The sequence below is a fragment of the Lipomyces arxii genome (genome assembly GCF_038497795.1).
Source record: "Lipomyces arxii strain Phaff 12-163 unplaced genomic scaffold V1512scaffold_6, whole genome shotgun sequence".
Taxonomy (NCBI): Eukaryota; Fungi; Ascomycota; class Lipomycetes; order Lipomycetales; family Lipomycetaceae; genus Lipomyces; species Lipomyces arxii.
The window spans coordinates 519169-536508 of record NW_027117705.1 but is presented as its reverse complement, the minus strand read 5'-3'; the positions used below and the strand labels follow the sequence as shown (position 1 = coordinate 536508).

Below are 17340 nucleotides of genomic sequence, written 5' to 3'. Positions count from 1 at the left end.
CATTATTTCTTATTTATTTGCTATTATCTTGTTATTTTATTTAGCAATTAATTGTTTATTCTGTTACTCTTTAAGCGTTTGAATGTGTATATTTGATGTGCTCTCACGACTCATTTGATGTACATAAAGTCGATTCCAGCCAATATACGCCTGTCTAAATCATCCCAGTTATGTACAGTTCGTTCAACGTCAATTGTCACTTTGTAGCTCGACTTTTAGACAATTCAGTATGTATGTTCTTATCAGAGTATGAAACTTCGGCCAGCGAATGTCTACTTACAGCGCTGATTATTCTGGGTTCCACAATACTATTTAGTGCTGTTTACTTAGAGCACAATGATAATGCATTACTCACACCAATACATTACACCGGGTAACTGTACTTGCTAACCTCCCAACGAGAACTTCATCAATTCTGCTTACTCAAATTTCTTTGTTCTCACTATAACCACATGAAAAAAGAATGAGTGCCATTCTATCAGCTCAAGATTTGAATGATTTTATAGGACCAGGCTTAGCCTGTATTAATCCAGTAGTAGTTAACAGATCAGAAACTCAGGTTTGCAGTGCTATATCATAATGTATTGCTCATAAACTAATCATATAAGGGTCCAACTGAGATTCAAATCAATCAAAATGGAGTCCCTGTCGAGGTCTCAGTCTCATTAGATGATGGTTCAGCACAATCTTCAACGCAGCTCACACCAGCACAAATAAACCTGTCTGATTGTCTAGCTTGCAGTGGATGCATCACGTCAGCAGAGTCAGTCTTGGTCTCGTTACAGTCACACACAGAGCTCCTCTCTGTTCTTCGCCGCGCACATGATCAGGATGGAGGTAGTCGTGTTTTTGTCGCGTCGGTATCGCACCAGTCACGCGCGTCGTTAGCAGCGGCGTTTAACGTTCCAGTCGATGTTGTAGATGCGAAACTTGTCACGCTTTTTCGCGACATTCTAGGGTTCAAGTACTTGGTCGGCACGGGTGTCGGTCGTCAGATCTCGCTTGCGTATTCTGCGTCTGAGGTTTTGAAAGCCGCGGGCACGAAAAAGCCGACACTTGCAAGTGTCTGTCCGGGTTGGATCTGCTATGTTGAAAAAACGCATCCCCACGTGCTGCCTTACTTGTCTGCTGTCAAATCGCCACAACAAATTACTGGGTCACTGCTCAAACGACTTATTAACCGTGAGACTGGTGCTAATAAGGATGAGATTTATCATGTCAGCATCATGCCGTGCTTTGACAAGAAACTAGAAGCCTCGCGGTCTGACTTTGCAAATTGTGAAGGTGTGCGTGACGTGGATTGCGTCATTACTACGAAAGAAGTCATTCAGCTGCTTCTGGACGAGAATATTGATTTTTCTACTATGGCCCCAGCACAAGACCTGGCGTCATCTTTAAAAGCTATGACCCCGTCTCAGTTTCCTGCGCAGCAAAGCTGGGAGTCAAGTGCAGGCTCGTCATCAGGCGGCTATGTTTACCACGTGTTGAACGAGATGGCCGACAGTATCAAGCAATCGCAAGGTGTTGAAACGACATTAAAAGTCATTCCGGGCAAGAATGCAGACATGGTCGAGTACCAGTTGGTGTCTGCCGATGAGCAAGTGTTTGGCAAAGCAGCACAAGTGTATGGGTTTCGCAATATTCAAAACCTTGTCCGCAAACTCAAACCCGGAAAATCCAAACCAGTCGTCGTGTCGCGTCGAAAGGCAGCGGCGACCAGCGCGGCCGCGATGGCGCCGACCGAGTACGATTACGTCGAGGTCATGGCGTGTCCTGGCGGCTGTATCAACGGCGGTGGACAGATTGGTGCGCCGGTGACGGATAGCGATGGGGTTGGACTTAGGCAATGGAAGGATATGGTTGAACAAGCGTACACAAGCATGGCTTCCTCTGCAGTCGATAGCTTGGGTACGAGACAGTGGGTGGGCCAAGTATGGGGGTCGGATGTGGAGAAACTGGTGATGACGAAGTACCATGCAGTTGAAGCTATGGACCAGAGCGCGATTCCTGCGGTCTTGGTTGGCGATAAATGGTGATTTGTGTGTGTTGTTTTTTGTATATAAGGAGTTTTGGGTCATGGTAAAATATAAAAGTTTCAATATCGTACAAAATAGTTTACACATCGCTTTGTCCAAAACTGGCTACCGTCCTTTCCTAAACCCAGTCGTACCGTCTGGTCCTTTAGGAGCTCGCAATATGCCCGGACCTTGCCCGTTCGCTTGTTTTTCGGGAGTGCTTCTTCGAGATGCTCCACTACTCTGGCTACTATCTCTCGACCCTGGTCTCGGTCCAGGACTTGAGGTCCGTTCATCTGTTGATCCAAAGATCGACTGCCGCGCGGCCTTGTATTTCGCTTCTTTATCCCTCCGCACACGCTCCATTCTCTGCGCCTCAGTCTCGCCCGGTCGCGCGTCGTATTCCGCCGTCGGTGTAACTGCTTGCGCCGGTTTTGCGTCCGGAGTGCGTTTTAGTATCCGTAACTGCGGTCGGAATTGCGATCCAGCAACGCTCGATTGTACTTCATACGTCCTGTTTTTCCAGTCAGCCTAAGCTCCTACTTTCACAAGCATGAGTATAGTACGGTGTAGGCGAAGATGTTGTCATCTCAGATTTTGTCGGGTCAAATAGTTTCTTGACTTGGTCGTTTGAACTCAACGTCAGGACTCCAGCTGGTGTTTGCATCTTGGTTGAGCTGACCTATTAAGTTAGCGAATGTAAGCATGATCGCTATGTTCATACTTGAGGTATCCAGTCGTCATTCCAGGGATCGTCTGAACTTTGGCCTGGAGACATTTTGTGTTTAATGGACCTCCAAAAACTATTTGGCCTGGACAGTTGGGATGTGACACCTTCGACGCCGCACAAGAATACTACGATATAACTGTCATTACACAACTCCACTTTCTATATTATGACCATACAAGCCAACATGAATATCTTCAATCCAAATATAAAACACAAACAATTTACGAGTAAACAAACAAACAATACGTGCGCACTTCGTAGAGAACGCAATGCCAAAAACTATTAAGCAAAAGAGTCTATCTCAAAAAGATAGCGAGCAAGACGACGGTGAGAATGACGACAAGTATAAACAGTAAACAGCAAGACCGATTTCGTGTGCTCTTTTGATACCGTGACGCCTTTGTCAGCTCGGCAGACGCATGCTGGGTCGAGTCAGCGACGTTGGTGATGTTGGACTCAATGTTATCAATCATCACGCCCTGCTCGGTCACCATGGTGCCTAAATCCCGGAAGATTTCGTTCAGCTCAGAAATGCCCTGCTCGATACCTTGGATCTCAACCTCACGTTCGGCAATGAGCGAGTTTTGAAAATCAAGCTCGTCCTGAGCAACAATATCCATGGTCTCCTGTTGCTGTACCTGCGACGGCAGGGTGTAATTCTGCGACCGCTCCTGTGCAGGCAACTGCTCCTGCATCATAAGCTGCTGTTGCTGTTGTTGCTGGTACTCAAATTCAGGGCCCTCTGCTCCGGGCGACAGTAGCTGGTTGGAACCGGGCACGTGCGACCGCGCGGCCACAACAAACTGGCGCTGCTTATCGGCAGACAAGCGCTGGACTGATTGGAAATCCGCTAGTAAAGACGTGAACTCTCGTGACAACTTTTGCTGTGTAAACCTTTGTGACGGCTATTGATTGGTCAGATCGTTCCACTATTGACATATAGTCTATACATACAGTGACATCAGTCCAACCTTGTAACATCTTGACTTCATCGCCCAAGTTTTTACACAACTCTCTAGTATCATCGGTCATCTTCGTAACCCGTTCACGCACCTGGTGAGAGTCTTTTTTAGTGCCGACCATGCTTAGCAGGCGGTGTAAGGTGGAGATATTGCTGGTCAAAGTGAAGAGCTGGTTTGAAAGCCGGCTAGCGAGCTGATCAAATTCAGGCGAGTCGGAAAATCCGCCGGTACCGGGACCCATCGTGCCTTGTCGTGGTGATAAAAATGACATTCTTTGTGCTGTGTTTTGAATCTTTGAGAAGTTTGTGGGTTAGAGAAATTGATTGTTGTCGAAAGGTCGAATTAGGATATAAGCGGCGATATAGTCAGCTAATTATAGTGCTAGTAAGTGTATTAGTTAAAGCATAAATCTTACTTGCTTAGACAATTAGTACAACCCTAATCCGATGAGAACACCGAATCAGCTAAAGATGGTTTAATTGAAGCTTCGAATCTTGCGGAACCAGTTTAATTGGTCAAAAAATGAGTCAAGAAAGTACAAAAAAAACACCAGTGAGAAGAGCGAAAGTGGAAGATGTGCCTTATATTTTAGTTAGTATTCGAGAAGCAAAATTCCAAGTTGAAAAACTGACAAGATCACAGGGCTTCGTGAAGGAATTGGCAGAGTATGAACACGAGCCTGATAAGGTGTTATGCACAGAAGACATGTTGCGGACAACAATCTTTGGTCCGACACCGTACGCGCGTGTGTTGATTGCCCAGACAGATGAGGGCGTGCCTGCTGGCATGGCACTCTATTTCTACAACTACTCGACCTGGAACGGCAAACCTGGAATTTATCTTGAAGATCTATACGTGCAGCCTAAATACAGACGCAACTCATACGGATCTGCCTTATTATTTGCGCTGGCGCAGGAGTTGAAAGATATTGACGGTGGACGGCTTGAATGGGCTGTATGTTTCTGGGTTATAACATCAGTGCTGATAACTTACAGATTTACAGGTCTTGAAATGGAACAAACCGTCGATTCAGTTTTATAAAAAGTTGGGTGCCGTTCCGCTTGAAGAATGGCAGACAATGAGAGTCGATGGGCAACAGCTTACTGAACTTGCGAAACGGTCGCCTGGAATTCTCGAGTGAATGCCCGGTATTGTTGTCTATGCTGTAATAGTACTTGTGACTATATGAATCTGATAGAGATCAAAAGTTTGTATGACTACTTTGTCTGTGTGAAAATTAAAAAGTACAGTTTACCGTGAATGTAATGCTACTTTTTCATCTCCAACACATCAATTAGTTTTCTCAGTTATTTCTACGGTATCACCCATTGTCGTTCATTGTATTCACACGGCTGAAAGTAATGAACACCAGGTCGTCAGTCTACGTTGACTCTGGTATGTGCATCAGTATCAGGGTCCTGGACCTTTCCATACCCTCACGTGACGAGCTTGCACTCTCTTCTATAAAATATATTCAGTAATGGCATTGTACTTAAAAATTTCGAACTATCTAATCTGCATTTGAGTATCCCGCTCAATCCTAACCGAACAAAGCAATGTCGTAAAATATATTAAGGTGGAGGGATGTGACTCGTCCATAGCCGCAGCCGCAGTTACGCCACCATCAATAAACAAGTAGAGGGTTTCGTACTATTAAAGATTCTCTTGGCTGCTTTGTCGCTGTCTAGTTTTGGTCAGGGAAACTATTCGCGTGGGCCGTACAATATCCTCACAGAACAGACGAAAGATTAGAAGCAAAAGGCATAAATAGAAAACGATATAGGCAGTGTAACAGCAGGATTACTTGATTAGAATGTCTTCTACAAATATAGAGCAAGGAGGAGCAGAAGAACTGCAATCTTCTTTGGAATCAAATGTATGCTTTTTGAGTAATTATTAAGCAGAAAGATAGCTAACTAGTCATACAGAATAAAAACAAAAAAGAACCATCGAGCACAGGTGCAGACCATTTAGCTCGAGTCAGAGAGAATCAGCGCCGGTCACGGGCAAGAAAGCGCGAATACGTGTCAGATTTAGAGACAAAGATCAGGTCGTGTCATGAGGAAGGGTTACAGTTAAACGTGCAGATTCAGCGGACCGCGCGGAGGGTCGTTGAGGAGAACAAGAGACTGCGCGAGTTGCTTGCTCGAGTCGGCGTCGACGAGCGGGCAGTGGAAGATTGGTTAAGAAACGAGGCGCCGTCAGAGTACGATTCGCCGTCGAGTATAACTCGGCAAGAGGAGGAGGAACTTTTAAAGGCCAAGCACCCGTGTGCTACGTGTGGAAGCGCGCCGGCAAAGATCGATCGCAACTCTGCGTCGCCTGTCGGCGCGACCAGTGTGCCGGTTGCAGCCGCTGCAGTCACGTCGATGGCACCTGTTCAGCAGATTTCGCAGTTGTCAATCCAGCCGGTGGTGCCAATACAGCCCATGGATTTAGCTCAAACTCCGATCGTCAGTCAGCCAGTTGCATTTCCTGATCCATACGCATACGCTGCGTCCCAGTCAGTAGTTAATGGGCTGTCGAATGATATTATAAATCCCGCCATGACCATGAAATCGCCGTTCCAGGACGCATCACACAATTTTGTACCTGTTGATTTCACTGCGTACTTTCAATCAGTTGATATCGACAATATTCCACTAACTCCACAGCAGTATTATGTTTAAGTGATTAAAAGTCGTGGTATTATCACAGTGGGGTTGTCATTTTTGGGATTATATTTGTTGGTAGGGCTATAAATGGGTTTTTAATAATATTTTATTTCTTTTCTTTCTTGTTTTTATTATGGCGATTTATATTTCGTTAGAATGGGCTATACAAATATACATAGGAGCATTATAAATGGATTTGTTCTTACTGCCTTCGTTGTCTTCACCGCGTAAGAGAGAGTGAAGTCATCTCCGTTTAGGGTTAATATCTGATACTGCCAGGGTTAGTACTGACCAGTCAGAGTAAGGGAGTATGAAGCAACGTCGAGTACGGCCGACCACTGAGAGCGCTCCACTATCGTCACTGTGACATTCACTCAAAATGTTGCTGCAGACTTTTTTGTGTCAACACTTTTTGTGTGTTGTGTCCCAGTCACTTTTGCACATCTCACTGTTTAACCTGTTTAATGCATAATGCCGAATGATTGAACCCCACCCCATCTTAAACAATTCAGGGTCTTGACGGATCTTATCGGCATAAGCCTAATCTCAGGGGTGCGTCTCGCTAATGATGTAATTTCCCCCCTAAACCAAGCCACATGCTGTCAAGTTTAGATTGAGTCTTTACTGTATTCATTCTAACTTAAGCCAAATGACAAATATATTTAATTATATCTAAAGAAATATCATTCTGTACAATAAAATTACTACGAAAACACTTCTAATCTGATACTATCACGTCATTTTGCACTAGAACTGGACCAGGCTTTTTGACCGGGTACACCCTGACAAATGATGGCCGGTTAAGCCCTTACCCTTTGTGTATGCAGGTACTTTGGCTCGATTAAAGTATTAAATGTATAAACTCTATTTGGCTTAATGGTTATAAGTGCACTAACATTAAGCCCGGGCCGGAAAACTGTGGCTGCCAACGAGTTCGTCATGAAAGATGATCAGAGCTTTAAATAGCTGATTGCGCCTTAAGGCAGAGTGACTGCCCTGCGTATATTTTTTTTCAACTATTTACTTGTTCGTGGAAAAAGAGACTACACATCGTTACGACCGACTGAGTGAACTGAGACTTATCGTTATCGTTATCACTATCGCTAATCGTCACAATGTCAAACAAAACACATTTGGATCCGCTAGGCGCGGTTGAAGCAGATCTTGAACAAGGTGAAGCTGCACACAATAGAGACAGTATGGAGTACGATGAAGACTCACCATTACTTGAGACCGTCACAACGTCCGCCACCACGCTTACGGCAGTGACGGACTCCGGTCTAAGCAGGATCGAAACCAATAAACCTCCACCAGCACAGCAACTTAGCATATTAGACAGATATTTAATGCTGTGGATTTTGATTTCAATGGCTGTCGGTGTTTCGATTGGATATTTCTTTCCTCAGCTGGGTTCAAAGTTAGAAAAAGGAGGGTTTGCGGGCGTGTCAATTCCGATTGCTATTGGGCTTTTGATCATGATGTATCCAATCATGTGCAAGGTTCAGTTTGAGTCTCTGCATAAGTTGCTTGTTGTTAAGGAATTGTGGAGTCAGGTTGCAATCAGCTTGTTAATTAACTGGGTTATCGCGCCTCTAATCATGACTGGTTTAGCGTGGCTTTTCCTGGCTGACAGGCCTGACTTGCGTGAAGGTTTGATCATGGTCGGCATCGCTCGGTGCATTGCTATGGTCATGATCTGGATTGAGTTGTCGGAAGGCGACACTGACTACGGTGCGATCCTGACTGCTGTCAACTCGCTTCTGCAGATGGGTCTGTTTGCCCCAATGGCCATGTTCTACATCAACATTGTCGGCAAGTCGCCCGACCATCTTGAAATCCCATACGCTGTTGTCGCGCGCTCGGTTGCAGTCTTTCTTGGCATCCCGCTGCTGATTGCAATCATCACCCGTGTCATTATGCGTGGACATGTTTTATCTGTGAAGACTTATGATAGCAAGTTTGTCTCTTTCCTTGAGCCTTTCTCACTCATTGGATTGCTCTTCACAATCTTAATTATGTTTGTGTCGCAGGGACGGGGCGTGATCACACAGTTGACGTCCGTGTTACGTGTTGCGGCGCCTATGTTTTTGTATTTCTGGATCCTCTTCTTCGGTACGCTTTTTCTCTGCCAAAAGATGGGATACACATACAAGATCTGTTCTGCTCAGGCATTTACTGCTGCCAGCAATAACTTTGAGCTCGCAATTGCCGTCGTCGTGTCGTTTTACGGCATCGCCTCTACACAGGCTTTGGCGGCCACAGTGGGGCCTCTGCTCGAGGTCCCGGTTCTGCTGTCATTCGTATACATAATCCAGCACTTCCGCACCCGAATGCATTGGGGTACTAGCGGTAGCTTGGATGTGCTGTAGAGCAAATTTCAAGGACTCCCGTTGACCACGACACGAACACATAAGAACTGTAATTAGATTTTCGATACGATATGAGATTTAGATAGAGGACGGCGTATTTATGTGGGATTTTTTTATTCGTTGTTTAGCATTTTATTTGATACGCTATTAGAATGCTATGGAATGACAGGCACGATGGCATGGTAGAACTACATTCAATACATTCGCAAACTATTACTATAATGATGCTGTAGCACTGGGCTTAGTAACAGGCTCTTCTTTGGGGTAATAGGGTCCGAATTTCTTGGTCCATACACCCTTTGCGTCGTCTTCAAAGACGTTGCCATGACACATGATGATCTTTGTGAAGTCCTGATTTCCAAGAGTTTGCAACGTTTTACTCATTGCTTCACTGTTATTGTCAGTTTCAATACCACAAATAAATAAACATCTCCACTCACTTTGGCGTTCCAATGAGGTGTCGGAAAAGCAAGTTTTGAGTACGAACCTCGAGTCCGATATACTTTAAAGCCGCCCTGACAAGCCAGCTGTATGTAGACGGTTGGATAATAGAGTACTGTTCCGTTCCGGGCAGGTTCATGATCAAGTCTCCAACCACGATAGTCTTCGATTTGCCGTGAAAAGTCAAAAGCTCTCTGTTTTTAGTAGTTGGGAAGAACACAAACTTGAGATTTTCTAAGTCGTCAATGTCTTCGATTCCTGCATCTTTAGCATTGAGTAACTTGTTCCCTTCAGTGATTTCATGGTCGACGATGACGCCTGTAGCATTTATTCTTTTTTGCAATCCTCTGCATCCTAAAATTTTAGACCCAGGAAACTTTTCCTTCCACTCGCCTAGTGCCATGTTATGCAACACATTTGGCGCTACTAAGTACTTTACCGGCACTCCTCCTAAAACTTCTTCAGCTTCTTTGGTGAATGGCAGAGGTGCAATGACAATAGCGCCAGGACCGGATTTGAACTGAGCTTTGATGATAGTCGACCGAGCACCTATTTCTAGCACGTTGATTGAGAACGGACAAGACGATGTTGTTACTTCAGGAGCGACTTCACGTGTGACTATTGTACCTTCAAGAGGATCAGGGTAAGGCATTGTGAGTTTATTGTGAAGTGTTATTATAATTGGAATAGTTTAATGTGGTGATAGAACAATGAGAGTGTGCGGCGTTCGTTGATTTCATTGCCCAAAGCTCGATATTGAGTTTATTTGTGCTTCTTTAGCACAATGAAGCCCTTTTTTATGAGGAAGATTGTAAGTGAAGAAGTGTTTTTAGCGAGTAATGGTGAAGTGTTAAATGAGCAAGCATTAGTATGCATTGGTTGATTCGTGACGTAATATAATATATTTATTCACTGTATTAATAAAAATAAAATATTCATTAAGTAAATAGATATTAATAATAAATACAAATATATTACATAATACAGCAACATGGCTGTTCTCACTCTGTCGATCATCGTGAAGGCTCAGGAGCTCACAATTATCACTTCACCAACACCAAATTAGATTCCACCACTTTCACATTCACAGTTTGACGAATCCTTGCGAAATGGCTACAACCGGGGATCCGCCAATCAGTCAGCTCCCTGACCTCCCGTCTGCAGGATCACCAGAACACTACCCGTTTACGTCATTCAGGTTGTCGCATGCCAAACCTGAACATATGCACACGACCTCGCGTGTAGTCTTGGTTGGTCCAATACCGTCAGAATGGTTACAGCGCAACCAAAAGTCATGGCTGGCCAGAGTCGCCCGGTCGAGTGACACCGAGTTCAAAGCAGCATGGAGCTCTGCGTTTCCAGACTCTGATCCCCCTCCGCGGCCGAAAGCAATGTCAATTAAAACAGCACCGCGGTCACTTAGAGCAGAAAGTATTGCTCCAGGGAGTTATAGAGGAAATCTTATGTCGTCGTCGTCGTTCAAAACCGCACCGGGAATCCCAATCGCCGGATCATCGCGGCCGGTCTCATTCGTCATCGACCACGGTTCGCCTTCTCAACGCCATTCGCCGTATTTATCTTCTTCGCCGATACCTTCAAAATCAATACCGGTGCCTATAGCTGGCAGCAACGTGTCAAATGTGGATCTGAATGGGTCGTCGTTGTCAAAATCAATCCCGGGATCACCAAAAAGAGTGCAGTCGTCATACTTCGCAGATGACCATCTACGAGTTACGCCAAAATCATCACCGACACCAGATGGCAGCACTGCGCGGTTGTCGGCGCTTGATGCACACAGAAATAGTAGCCCAAACCCGTTTTCCCGTTACGATAATACGTCGCAGGTCGAAATTCCGTCCACATCTGTAAGAGGCCGGTCTTTGCATCACTATAAGAATTCAATACAGCAGCCATCTAGTGTATTTGCGCCTTCAAGCTACACATCTAACCAGTCGTTTGAAACAGCTCGAAGTTCGTCTATCGGCCCGTCTACTGGTCGGTCGGTTTCGTATCATCATCAGCGGTCTCACTCGGCGTCCACATCCCAATTGCAGATCGCAGAATCAGAAGATGGTTCTCAAGAAAGTGAGACGTCGACAATCAGACCTCTGCGCACAATCCCGACCCCGATCATGACTTCGGTCTCATCGATGAGTATCAACAGGGTAGGCGACAATATCCCGCTTCGGATCCAACCGCACTTCCATATTGTGCCTCGCAACGCGGCCAAGTCTAGTCTTTCTACAATTTTGCAGCGCGACGACGAGATACGTCGGATCAGAAACTCGTCAATCGATGGGAACTCGGAATCGGAATCGTTGCTGCATCGTGACCGACAGGAGAACGACGGTGACGATGACGCGTTTGGTCGGGTGACGGAGTCGCTCCATCAGGTCGATTTTAATTTCTACAGTCGAGAGCGAGCTCACGAGCATGAAGAACACGACATGTACGATGCCGTGGTGGACGGCAACAGTATCTTGGGTGCAGTCGGGCCCGAACTGGCAATGACTGGCAACCGGTCCGAGGAGTACAAGTTGCAAATTGGACAAGTGGTCAAGATAGACCGGGTACTGGTCGCGATCAAGTCCGCAAACGTCAGGACCCTGCCGCCGGATTTCAACGAAAGCGCTCATGTGCACCTGAACGCTGTCGAGCGGGCACGTGAATACATCTCGGTTGCTCGATATACAGGCAATGAAGATGTGCCGTTCGTATTGCAGCTTTTCAAAACCATGACTGTACCAGCGATCGTGTCTGAACAAATTTCATCTTCGATAGCGCATACAATCCCGCTGGACCGCAGGCTAGTCAGCATCAATCTGTTTTCATCTCTCGACAAGTCAATAGCGCTTTGGCGACCAACCGAGACCAAAAAGTCTGTATCTACAAAGACGACACTCTATTTGCTACGATTTAGGATGCCGTCGACCAGTATAGCATGGTACGGCTTTTTGAGAGCTGTGCTGGGCGGTAAAATGGCAAAGGAAGTTGTCGTGCAGGTACCTGATCTGGAAGCGTCAGTCAGAATCGTAGTGCCTTGGGATGATGTTAGAAAGTACAACATGCAGCGATTAGCGGCATCTCGGAGGCTGGAAGAAGCAAACAATTACCACGACAATCCAGTTCTCCAGATTGAAAGTGCAGTAGATACTGGAATGCCAACGGCGGACATTTCAGACTACATCATCTCTACGGCTTTAGACATTCTCGATCGTGTAGAGGCTTACCGTGAACAAGTAAGTTTCTGGCGCGAACATGAGCAGTTAAGTTTAGCGTGGCGCCGATACGACCGTATCGAATGGGTACATGACGTGAACGAGCAGCACATGTACGCGGCTTACTCCTTGCGCAAAACCCACGAGCTCGAACTACGGTCACAGGTACACTACCCGACGTTTGCACCGAATCCTGCCGAACGGGCAAAGAGTTTGGTTGAGCCGCCGCCATTAGAAGGATTTCTGATCCGACTCACCCAGCATTCAGGTGCGTCGACCAAACTTGGCCGGTTATTTTACAAGCAATTCTACTTCATGACGCATGACAACATGTTGCTATTTTGCAAGCCGGATCATGCGACCCCGCCTGCATTTGAGAAGCCGTTCTCGCTTACAGATTCTGTGTCGTCACGCGCATTCGTTCACGAGTTCACACCGTACCCAATGAAAGACGGCCATATTGAATGGCTGGACGGAACCCGTGTCCGAGACGCGCATAAATTGAAGGAACTGGATGAGATTGCGCTGTCCGAGGTCTACAGACGATTGTACCAGATTCTGACCTCGGTTGGATTCATTGACATGTGTGACGTAGAGGAGGTACGGAAAGTTAAGCGCGATCGCGAGATCGATGCCGAAATCGGCGTTGGTTCTGGCGCTGACTTCAACCGACCTGGTCCCAACGCCAGTACGAACCACGAAGACGGCGTGACGACTGAGTTTGACGACGACCGGGTGTTTGAACTTGTGCTCAAGTCCGGTCTTGTGATCCGGTTGCAAGCGTTCAACAAAATTACGCGCGACGAGTGGATTAAGCGGCTGGATGAGCTGCGCCTCTATTGGCGTGCGCGTATGGTTGCCGACGCGCGGGCGTTGAATGCGGTCAAGGCGGACAATCTTGCGCAATTACATATTGATGAAGAAATGGAATCTCAGATTGGAGAAGCGTCGTCGAAATGGGAAGCTTTGCGCGGAGTGGCTGATCCACAGATATATAACATCTGTCCATTAGGATCCTGCCGGAGCGTTACTGTACGTTTGTTGTGGCGAGGGTTAGAAATGATACTAATGATTTCGCAGATGAAAGGCTCGCTTTTCCTTAAAATTAGAAAAGAGACGACGTTCAATTTGAGCTATGTGGTCATTTGCCATGGACATATTGTGGTTTATGAAGAGCAGTCTCGTGCTGCCAATGGTGTTGAGATTCCAAAGATATATCACAAAAAGCGGGATTTGATTCCTCTGCAGGAGTGCTACGTGTATTCGGGTATCATGACCGAGTCTGATTTGATTCAGGCCAACTCGATGAATATTGGTGCCGCTCCCGGCATGTATTCTCTTCCTCGTATTTACAGAGATGGTGAGTTTATGTGTTGTTAAAGTTAATGATGAAACTCACTTTGCGTCAGGAACGACGGCTTCTGATGACGAATATTCGCGCTGTTTTGTTCTTTGGCGAGCCAAGACGACAAAGGTCCTGCTGCCACAGGATGCAAACCGGTCGTTCAGGTCCAAGCACGCGAAGACTGCCGGAAGCAATAAATTTTATTCTGTCGGCCGAATGGGCACGGCCGGTACTCCGTTGATATTCATGGCCCGGTCACGTATGGAGAAGGAACTTTGGGTGTCTGTACTGACAGACGAGATTGGGCGGATTCAGGAAAAAGGCGTAGCGCATCACGTGTTGCCCGCATAAGAATGTGCATTTTTTGCTTTTTGCTGTTTATATGATATGGAGCATGGAATTTTGGTTATAGTAGATGGATTGAATAGCATGAATTAATTAAAGATGACATCATTAGCGTTCATAGGCAAGTCTAGATGATATGATCGATGAAGTACAAATGGCGGAGAATGAAGCAATATAAAGCATCGCGTGTCCAACGATAGACGTGACAACCACGAATCGGAGGCTAAGGGCCCAGGCCAAATGTAGCCGCAAATGCCACAGAAGTTTAAAAGGTTATCAGATTGAAGATTGTGACGATTCTAGATTCGAAGGGCAGGAGGAGTATTTACTGTGGAATGCGCGTCAAATTTATGTGCTCATTACTCTGATTTTTTGTATTTAATTAATTTTAAAAGTAATACACTTAAATTTACTCTGTTAAATACAAAGAATAATTATATTGGAGTGATCTAAAAAAGACTAGAAATTTGATGAGACGCGACTGTAAACAAAGTGAGCACCGATCGGCACGAAAGTGGCGCGTAAAAGACGTGTGATTGGCGCGTCCCTGGTTTTCACATGGCTTAAGTTAGTCCAAACGCGTGAATCAGACGTGCATCCAACCCTGTGCCCTGTGCTCTTTTCGCGTTCTTATAAATTCCCTTCAGACCCCACCGTCAATTCCTCGCGTCGTTATCACTTTTTACAACTTTTCATCTCATACATAACACTTTCGTACTTCAATCAATTCAGTCCCCCATCAATCTGTTGTTAGAATAATGACCCCTGTTGAAGTTACTCCCTCCAAGCAGGTCAGATTATATTGGCTTTCTATTTAATACACGCGACTTTCATCACGCGTTGATTTGATTTAGACTTGAACGATGTTTTTTCTTGTGTGTGATGTCGGCTGCAGTCGCCGTTAATTTCCTTGAAGAGACGCTTACCGCAACACACAAAACTTGTCCATCTTCAATCAAGTCAATCATAAACGCCGCGTGTTTTAAATCTAATTTCAGTCTATCGTTTACTAACAACTTCAACAGGCTGCTGAAGCATTGTCTGACTTGAATCTTCTTTCGGCAAAAAAACATTTGACCGGCGCATTCAAATCTGTCGATTCAACTTCCACCAAGGCTGACGCTGCAATCGCACCAGTTACCGAAAAAGTTGTGGAAAAGGAAGAAACTGCAGCTGAGGCAATGCAACGTGAGCGCAAAGAGCTCAAAGAGCTTGAGAAGAAGGAGCCTTTGCTGATGGAAAACAAAAACAGATTTGTTCTCTTCCCAATCAAGTATCATGAGATTTGGCAAATGTACAAGAAGGCTGAGGCTTCATTCTGGACTGCGGAGGAAATTGACCTTGGAAAGGATTTGCACGATTGGGATAACCGATTGAACGATGACGAGCGCTACTTTATTTCTCACGTTCTCGCTTTTTTCGCCGCGTCTGACGGTATTGTTAACGAGAACCTGGTCGAGCGATTCTCAAACGAAGTCCAGGCTTCAGAAGCTCGTTGCTTTTATGGATTCCAGATTATGATTGAAAACATCCATTCCGAGACTTACTCTCTTTTAATTGATACTTACATTAAAGATACCGCTGAGCGCGCGTACCTGTTTGATGCCATCGAGACCATTCCTTGCATCAAGAAGAAGGCCGACTGGGCTCTTCGTTGGATTTCCGATAAGGAATCTATCTTTGCTGAGCGTCTGGTCGCGTTCGCTGCGGTCGAAGGTATTTTCTTCTCTGGCTCGTTCGCGTCTATTTTCTGGCTCAAGAAGCGTGGTCTCATGCCCGGCTTAACCTTTTCAAACGAACTCATTGCTCGTGACGAGGGTCTTCACACTGATTTTGCGTGCCTGCTGTTTAGTCATCTCCAGCACCGTCCATCCAAGCTGACTGTTGAGAAGATCATCGTCGAGGCCGTTGCCATTGAACAGGAATTCCTGACCGAGGCCCTACCATGTGCTTTACTCGGTATGAACGCCAAGCTGATGAAGCAGTACATCGAGTTCGTCGCCGACCGTCTCTTGATCGCACTCGGAAACAAGAAGGTTTACAACTCCCCCAACCCGTTTGACTTTATGGAAAACATCTCTCTGGCTGGCAAGACCAACTTTTTTGAGAAGCGTGTCTCTGACTACCAGAAAGCTGGTGTCCTGGCCAGCGGCAAGCAGACCACGTCGCACGAGTCCGACTTTGCATTCGACGAGGACTTTTAAGCGTTTCTCGTATTGTGTTTTACAACATCCCTTCTCATTCAATCTCCAATCAAGGTTTTTCTTTTTCTTTTAGTTATTATGATTTATGGTTTATCTTTCTGATTTGGGTCCGGCACATTTGTATATTAGTTTTCGCGTCTGTCTTAGTCGCTATGAATATTTCTGCGCGCGTGTATATTAGTTAATTAGAAAATTTTAGAGTCAAAATCAAGATTGCGTAGGTATTCTCGTCACATGAGTTGCTCTAGTGACTGAACTGCAGGCCGAGACTACATGAATTTAATTCGGTGTTGCGATGCGTGAGAGGTGTGATTTAGCTTTTATAATTATTTGTAATGTCATAAAGCAGTATGCCAATAGTATTCATGAACTGTGCCACGAGTGACATACGCTTGATCTTGTAAACTGGTTTACAGATGACTACGTACGGCTTTTCATCCACGTCTTGACTTCTCCAATTCAAAAGATATCAAAACAGGCCTCACTGTTGTTAACGTGTGATGTGTCATCCATAGCAAAGATTTAGTTGCGTGCATACGCCGTACGAATTGGGACGGCGTGTAGAATCATATGCGTACGAAAGAACGAGATGTCTGCATCACCAAAAAGTGGTTTTAGTCACAAACTTCAACGAACAGTATCGAAGAGAGCTGTGAAAAGGGTCACTATTGCTACACTGTCGTCAACCGCGAAAGACATTTGTAAATGCACAGATTGACGGCTATATAGAGATAATGGGCAGAATGGCATGCAGCATTGAACATGACAGTTAACCCTGACAGCAACAGAATAGTAATAAATGCATCCTCACCCTCGTTAGCATTTTTCTGTAAGTTTACACATGCTGCATTATAAAATGCGTCATAACTTGCGTACGCTGTCAAACTATGTTTCTCGGCTCAAGCTCAGCGCAAATATGTACACTGCTCATCATATAATTGGCGTCTCCATCGGTATTTCCAGTAAAAAATATACTTAGAATATTTTTTACTATTAAGAACACCACAGCCTGTAGTATTTGTTCATCACTCTCCTGCCTGGAAGACCCGTGAAGAAC

The 17340-nt window shown here is 45.4% G+C and overlaps 9 protein-coding genes across 9 annotated transcripts; 6 read left to right on the top strand and 3 right to left on the bottom strand.

Annotated features, from left to right (window-relative positions):
- The first annotated feature begins 422 nt into the window (after window positions 1-422).
- Window positions 423-2106, top strand: V1512DRAFT_224704 (iron hydrogenase). Its single transcript, XM_066913790.1, has 2 exons — window positions 423-559; window positions 609-2106. Exons 1-2 carry the CDS (start codon window positions 464-466, stop codon window positions 2034-2036), a joined length of 1524 nt encoding a protein of 507 aa, XP_066771983.1. The 5' UTR covers window positions 423-463; the 3' UTR covers window positions 2037-2106.
- Window positions 2075-2836, bottom strand: V1512DRAFT_262315 (uncharacterized protein). The gene is made up of 3 exons (XM_066916247.1): window positions 2740-2836; window positions 2582-2697; window positions 2075-2529 (listed from the first exon to the last, which is right to left on the bottom strand). Exons 1-3 carry the CDS (start codon window positions 2791-2793, stop codon window positions 2142-2144), a joined length of 558 nt encoding a protein of 185 aa, XP_066771982.1. The 5' UTR covers window positions 2794-2836; the 3' UTR covers window positions 2075-2141.
- A 51-nt stretch (window positions 2837-2887) lies between these two features.
- On the bottom strand, window positions 2888-4031 carry V1512DRAFT_262311 (t-SNARE). Its single transcript, XM_066916246.1, has 2 exons — window positions 3700-4031; window positions 2888-3650 (listed from the first exon to the last, which is right to left on the bottom strand). Exons 1-2 carry the CDS (start codon window positions 3976-3978, stop codon window positions 3042-3044), a joined length of 888 nt encoding a protein of 295 aa, XP_066771981.1. The 5' UTR covers window positions 3979-4031; the 3' UTR covers window positions 2888-3041.
- A 181-nt stretch (window positions 4032-4212) lies between these two features.
- Window positions 4213-5192, top strand: V1512DRAFT_262310 (acyl-CoA N-acyltransferase). Its single transcript, XM_066916245.1, has 3 exons — window positions 4213-4298; window positions 4350-4661; window positions 4711-5192. The coding sequence occupies exons 1-3, from the start codon at window positions 4230-4232 to the stop codon at window positions 4846-4848; spliced, it is 519 nt and encodes a 172-aa protein (XP_066771980.1). The 5' UTR covers window positions 4213-4229; the 3' UTR covers window positions 4849-5192.
- A 121-nt stretch (window positions 5193-5313) lies between these two features.
- On the top strand, window positions 5314-6573 carry V1512DRAFT_262308 (uncharacterized protein). The gene is made up of 2 exons (XM_066916244.1): window positions 5314-5583; window positions 5636-6573. The coding sequence occupies exons 1-2, from the start codon at window positions 5521-5523 to the stop codon at window positions 6374-6376; spliced, it is 804 nt and encodes a 267-aa protein (XP_066771979.1). The 5' UTR covers window positions 5314-5520; the 3' UTR covers window positions 6377-6573.
- Window positions 6574-7290: 717 nt separating this feature from the next.
- On the top strand, window positions 7291-8946 carry V1512DRAFT_262307 (sodium bile acid symporter family-domain-containing protein). Its single transcript, XM_066916243.1, has one exon. The coding sequence runs from the start codon at window positions 7477-7479 to the stop codon at window positions 8728-8730; it is 1254 nt and encodes a 417-aa protein (XP_066771978.1). The 5' UTR covers window positions 7291-7476; the 3' UTR covers window positions 8731-8946.
- Window positions 8870-9977, bottom strand: V1512DRAFT_238102 (uncharacterized protein). The gene is made up of 2 exons (XM_066914166.1): window positions 9171-9977; window positions 8870-9121 (listed from the first exon to the last, which is right to left on the bottom strand). The coding sequence occupies exons 1-2, from the start codon at window positions 9821-9823 to the stop codon at window positions 8947-8949; spliced, it is 828 nt and encodes a 275-aa protein (XP_066771977.1). The 5' UTR covers window positions 9824-9977; the 3' UTR covers window positions 8870-8946.
- A 152-nt stretch (window positions 9978-10129) lies between these two features.
- On the top strand, window positions 10130-14510 carry V1512DRAFT_262305 (Pleckstrin homology domain-containing protein). Its single transcript, XM_066916242.1, has 3 exons — window positions 10130-13421; window positions 13470-13749; window positions 13799-14510. The coding sequence occupies exons 1-3, from the start codon at window positions 10281-10283 to the stop codon at window positions 14083-14085; spliced, it is 3708 nt and encodes a 1235-aa protein (XP_066771976.1). The 5' UTR covers window positions 10130-10280; the 3' UTR covers window positions 14086-14510.
- Window positions 14511-14729: 219 nt separating this feature from the next.
- On the top strand, window positions 14730-16490 carry V1512DRAFT_262303 (ribonucleotide reductase). Its single transcript, XM_066916241.1, has 2 exons — window positions 14730-14870; window positions 15105-16490. The coding sequence occupies exons 1-2, from the start codon at window positions 14838-14840 to the stop codon at window positions 16281-16283; spliced, it is 1212 nt and encodes a 403-aa protein (XP_066771975.1). The 5' UTR covers window positions 14730-14837; the 3' UTR covers window positions 16284-16490.
- Window positions 16491-17340: the final 850 nt, after the last annotated feature.

Coding starts and splice junctions, on each gene's coding strand:
- V1512DRAFT_238102 (XM_066914166.1), bottom strand. CDS start 9,823: ATGCCTTACCCTGATCCTCTTGAAGGTACAATAGTCACACGTGAAGTC. Junction 9,122..9,170: donor CACCTCATTGGAACGCCAAA/GTGAGTGGAGAT, acceptor TGACAATAACAG/TGAAGCAATGAGTAAAACGT.
- V1512DRAFT_262315 (XM_066916247.1), bottom strand. CDS start 2,793: ATGTCTCCAGGCCAAAGTTCAGACGATCCCTGGAATGACGACTGGATA. Junction 2,698..2,739: donor ATGACGACTGGATACCTCAA/GTATGAACATAG, acceptor CTAACTTAATAG/GTCAGCTCAACCAAGATGCA. Junction 2,530..2,581: donor ACAACATCTTCGCCTACACC/GTACTATACTCA, acceptor CTGGAAAAACAG/GACGTATGAAGTACAATCGA.
- V1512DRAFT_262305 (XM_066916242.1), top strand. CDS start 10,281: ATGGCTACAACCGGGGATCCGCCAATCAGTCAGCTCCCTGACCTCCCG. Junction 13,422..13,469: donor GATCCTGCCGGAGCGTTACT/GTACGTTTGTTG, acceptor ATGATTTCGCAG/ATGAAAGGCTCGCTTTTCCT. Junction 13,750..13,798: donor TCCTCGTATTTACAGAGATG/GTGAGTTTATGT, acceptor ACTTTGCGTCAG/GAACGACGGCTTCTGATGAC.
- V1512DRAFT_224704 (XM_066913790.1), top strand. CDS start 464: ATGAGTGCCATTCTATCAGCTCAAGATTTGAATGATTTTATAGGACCA. Junction 560..608: donor TTAACAGATCAGAAACTCAG/GTTTGCAGTGCT, acceptor TAATCATATAAG/GGTCCAACTGAGATTCAAAT.
- V1512DRAFT_262308 (XM_066916244.1), top strand. CDS start 5,521: ATGTCTTCTACAAATATAGAGCAAGGAGGAGCAGAAGAACTGCAATCT. Junction 5,584..5,635: donor AATCTTCTTTGGAATCAAAT/GTATGCTTTTTG, acceptor CTAGTCATACAG/AATAAAAACAAAAAAGAACC.
- V1512DRAFT_262303 (XM_066916241.1), top strand. CDS start 14,838: ATGACCCCTGTTGAAGTTACTCCCTCCAAGCAG. Junction 14,871..15,104: donor AAGTTACTCCCTCCAAGCAG/GTCAGATTATAT, acceptor CAACTTCAACAG/GCTGCTGAAGCATTGTCTGA.
- V1512DRAFT_262310 (XM_066916245.1), top strand. CDS start 4,230: ATGAGTCAAGAAAGTACAAAAAAAACACCAGTGAGAAGAGCGAAAGTG. Junction 4,299..4,349: donor AAGATGTGCCTTATATTTTA/GTTAGTATTCGA, acceptor ACAAGATCACAG/GGCTTCGTGAAGGAATTGGC. Junction 4,662..4,710: donor GTGGACGGCTTGAATGGGCT/GTATGTTTCTGG, acceptor ACAGATTTACAG/GTCTTGAAATGGAACAAACC.
- V1512DRAFT_262307 (XM_066916243.1), top strand. CDS start 7,477: ATGTCAAACAAAACACATTTGGATCCGCTAGGCGCGGTTGAAGCAGAT.
- V1512DRAFT_262311 (XM_066916246.1), bottom strand. CDS start 3,978: ATGTCATTTTTATCACCACGACAAGGCACGATGGGTCCCGGTACCGGC. Junction 3,651..3,699: donor AAGGTTGGACTGATGTCACT/GTATGTATAGAC, acceptor ACCAATCAATAG/CCGTCACAAAGGTTTACACA.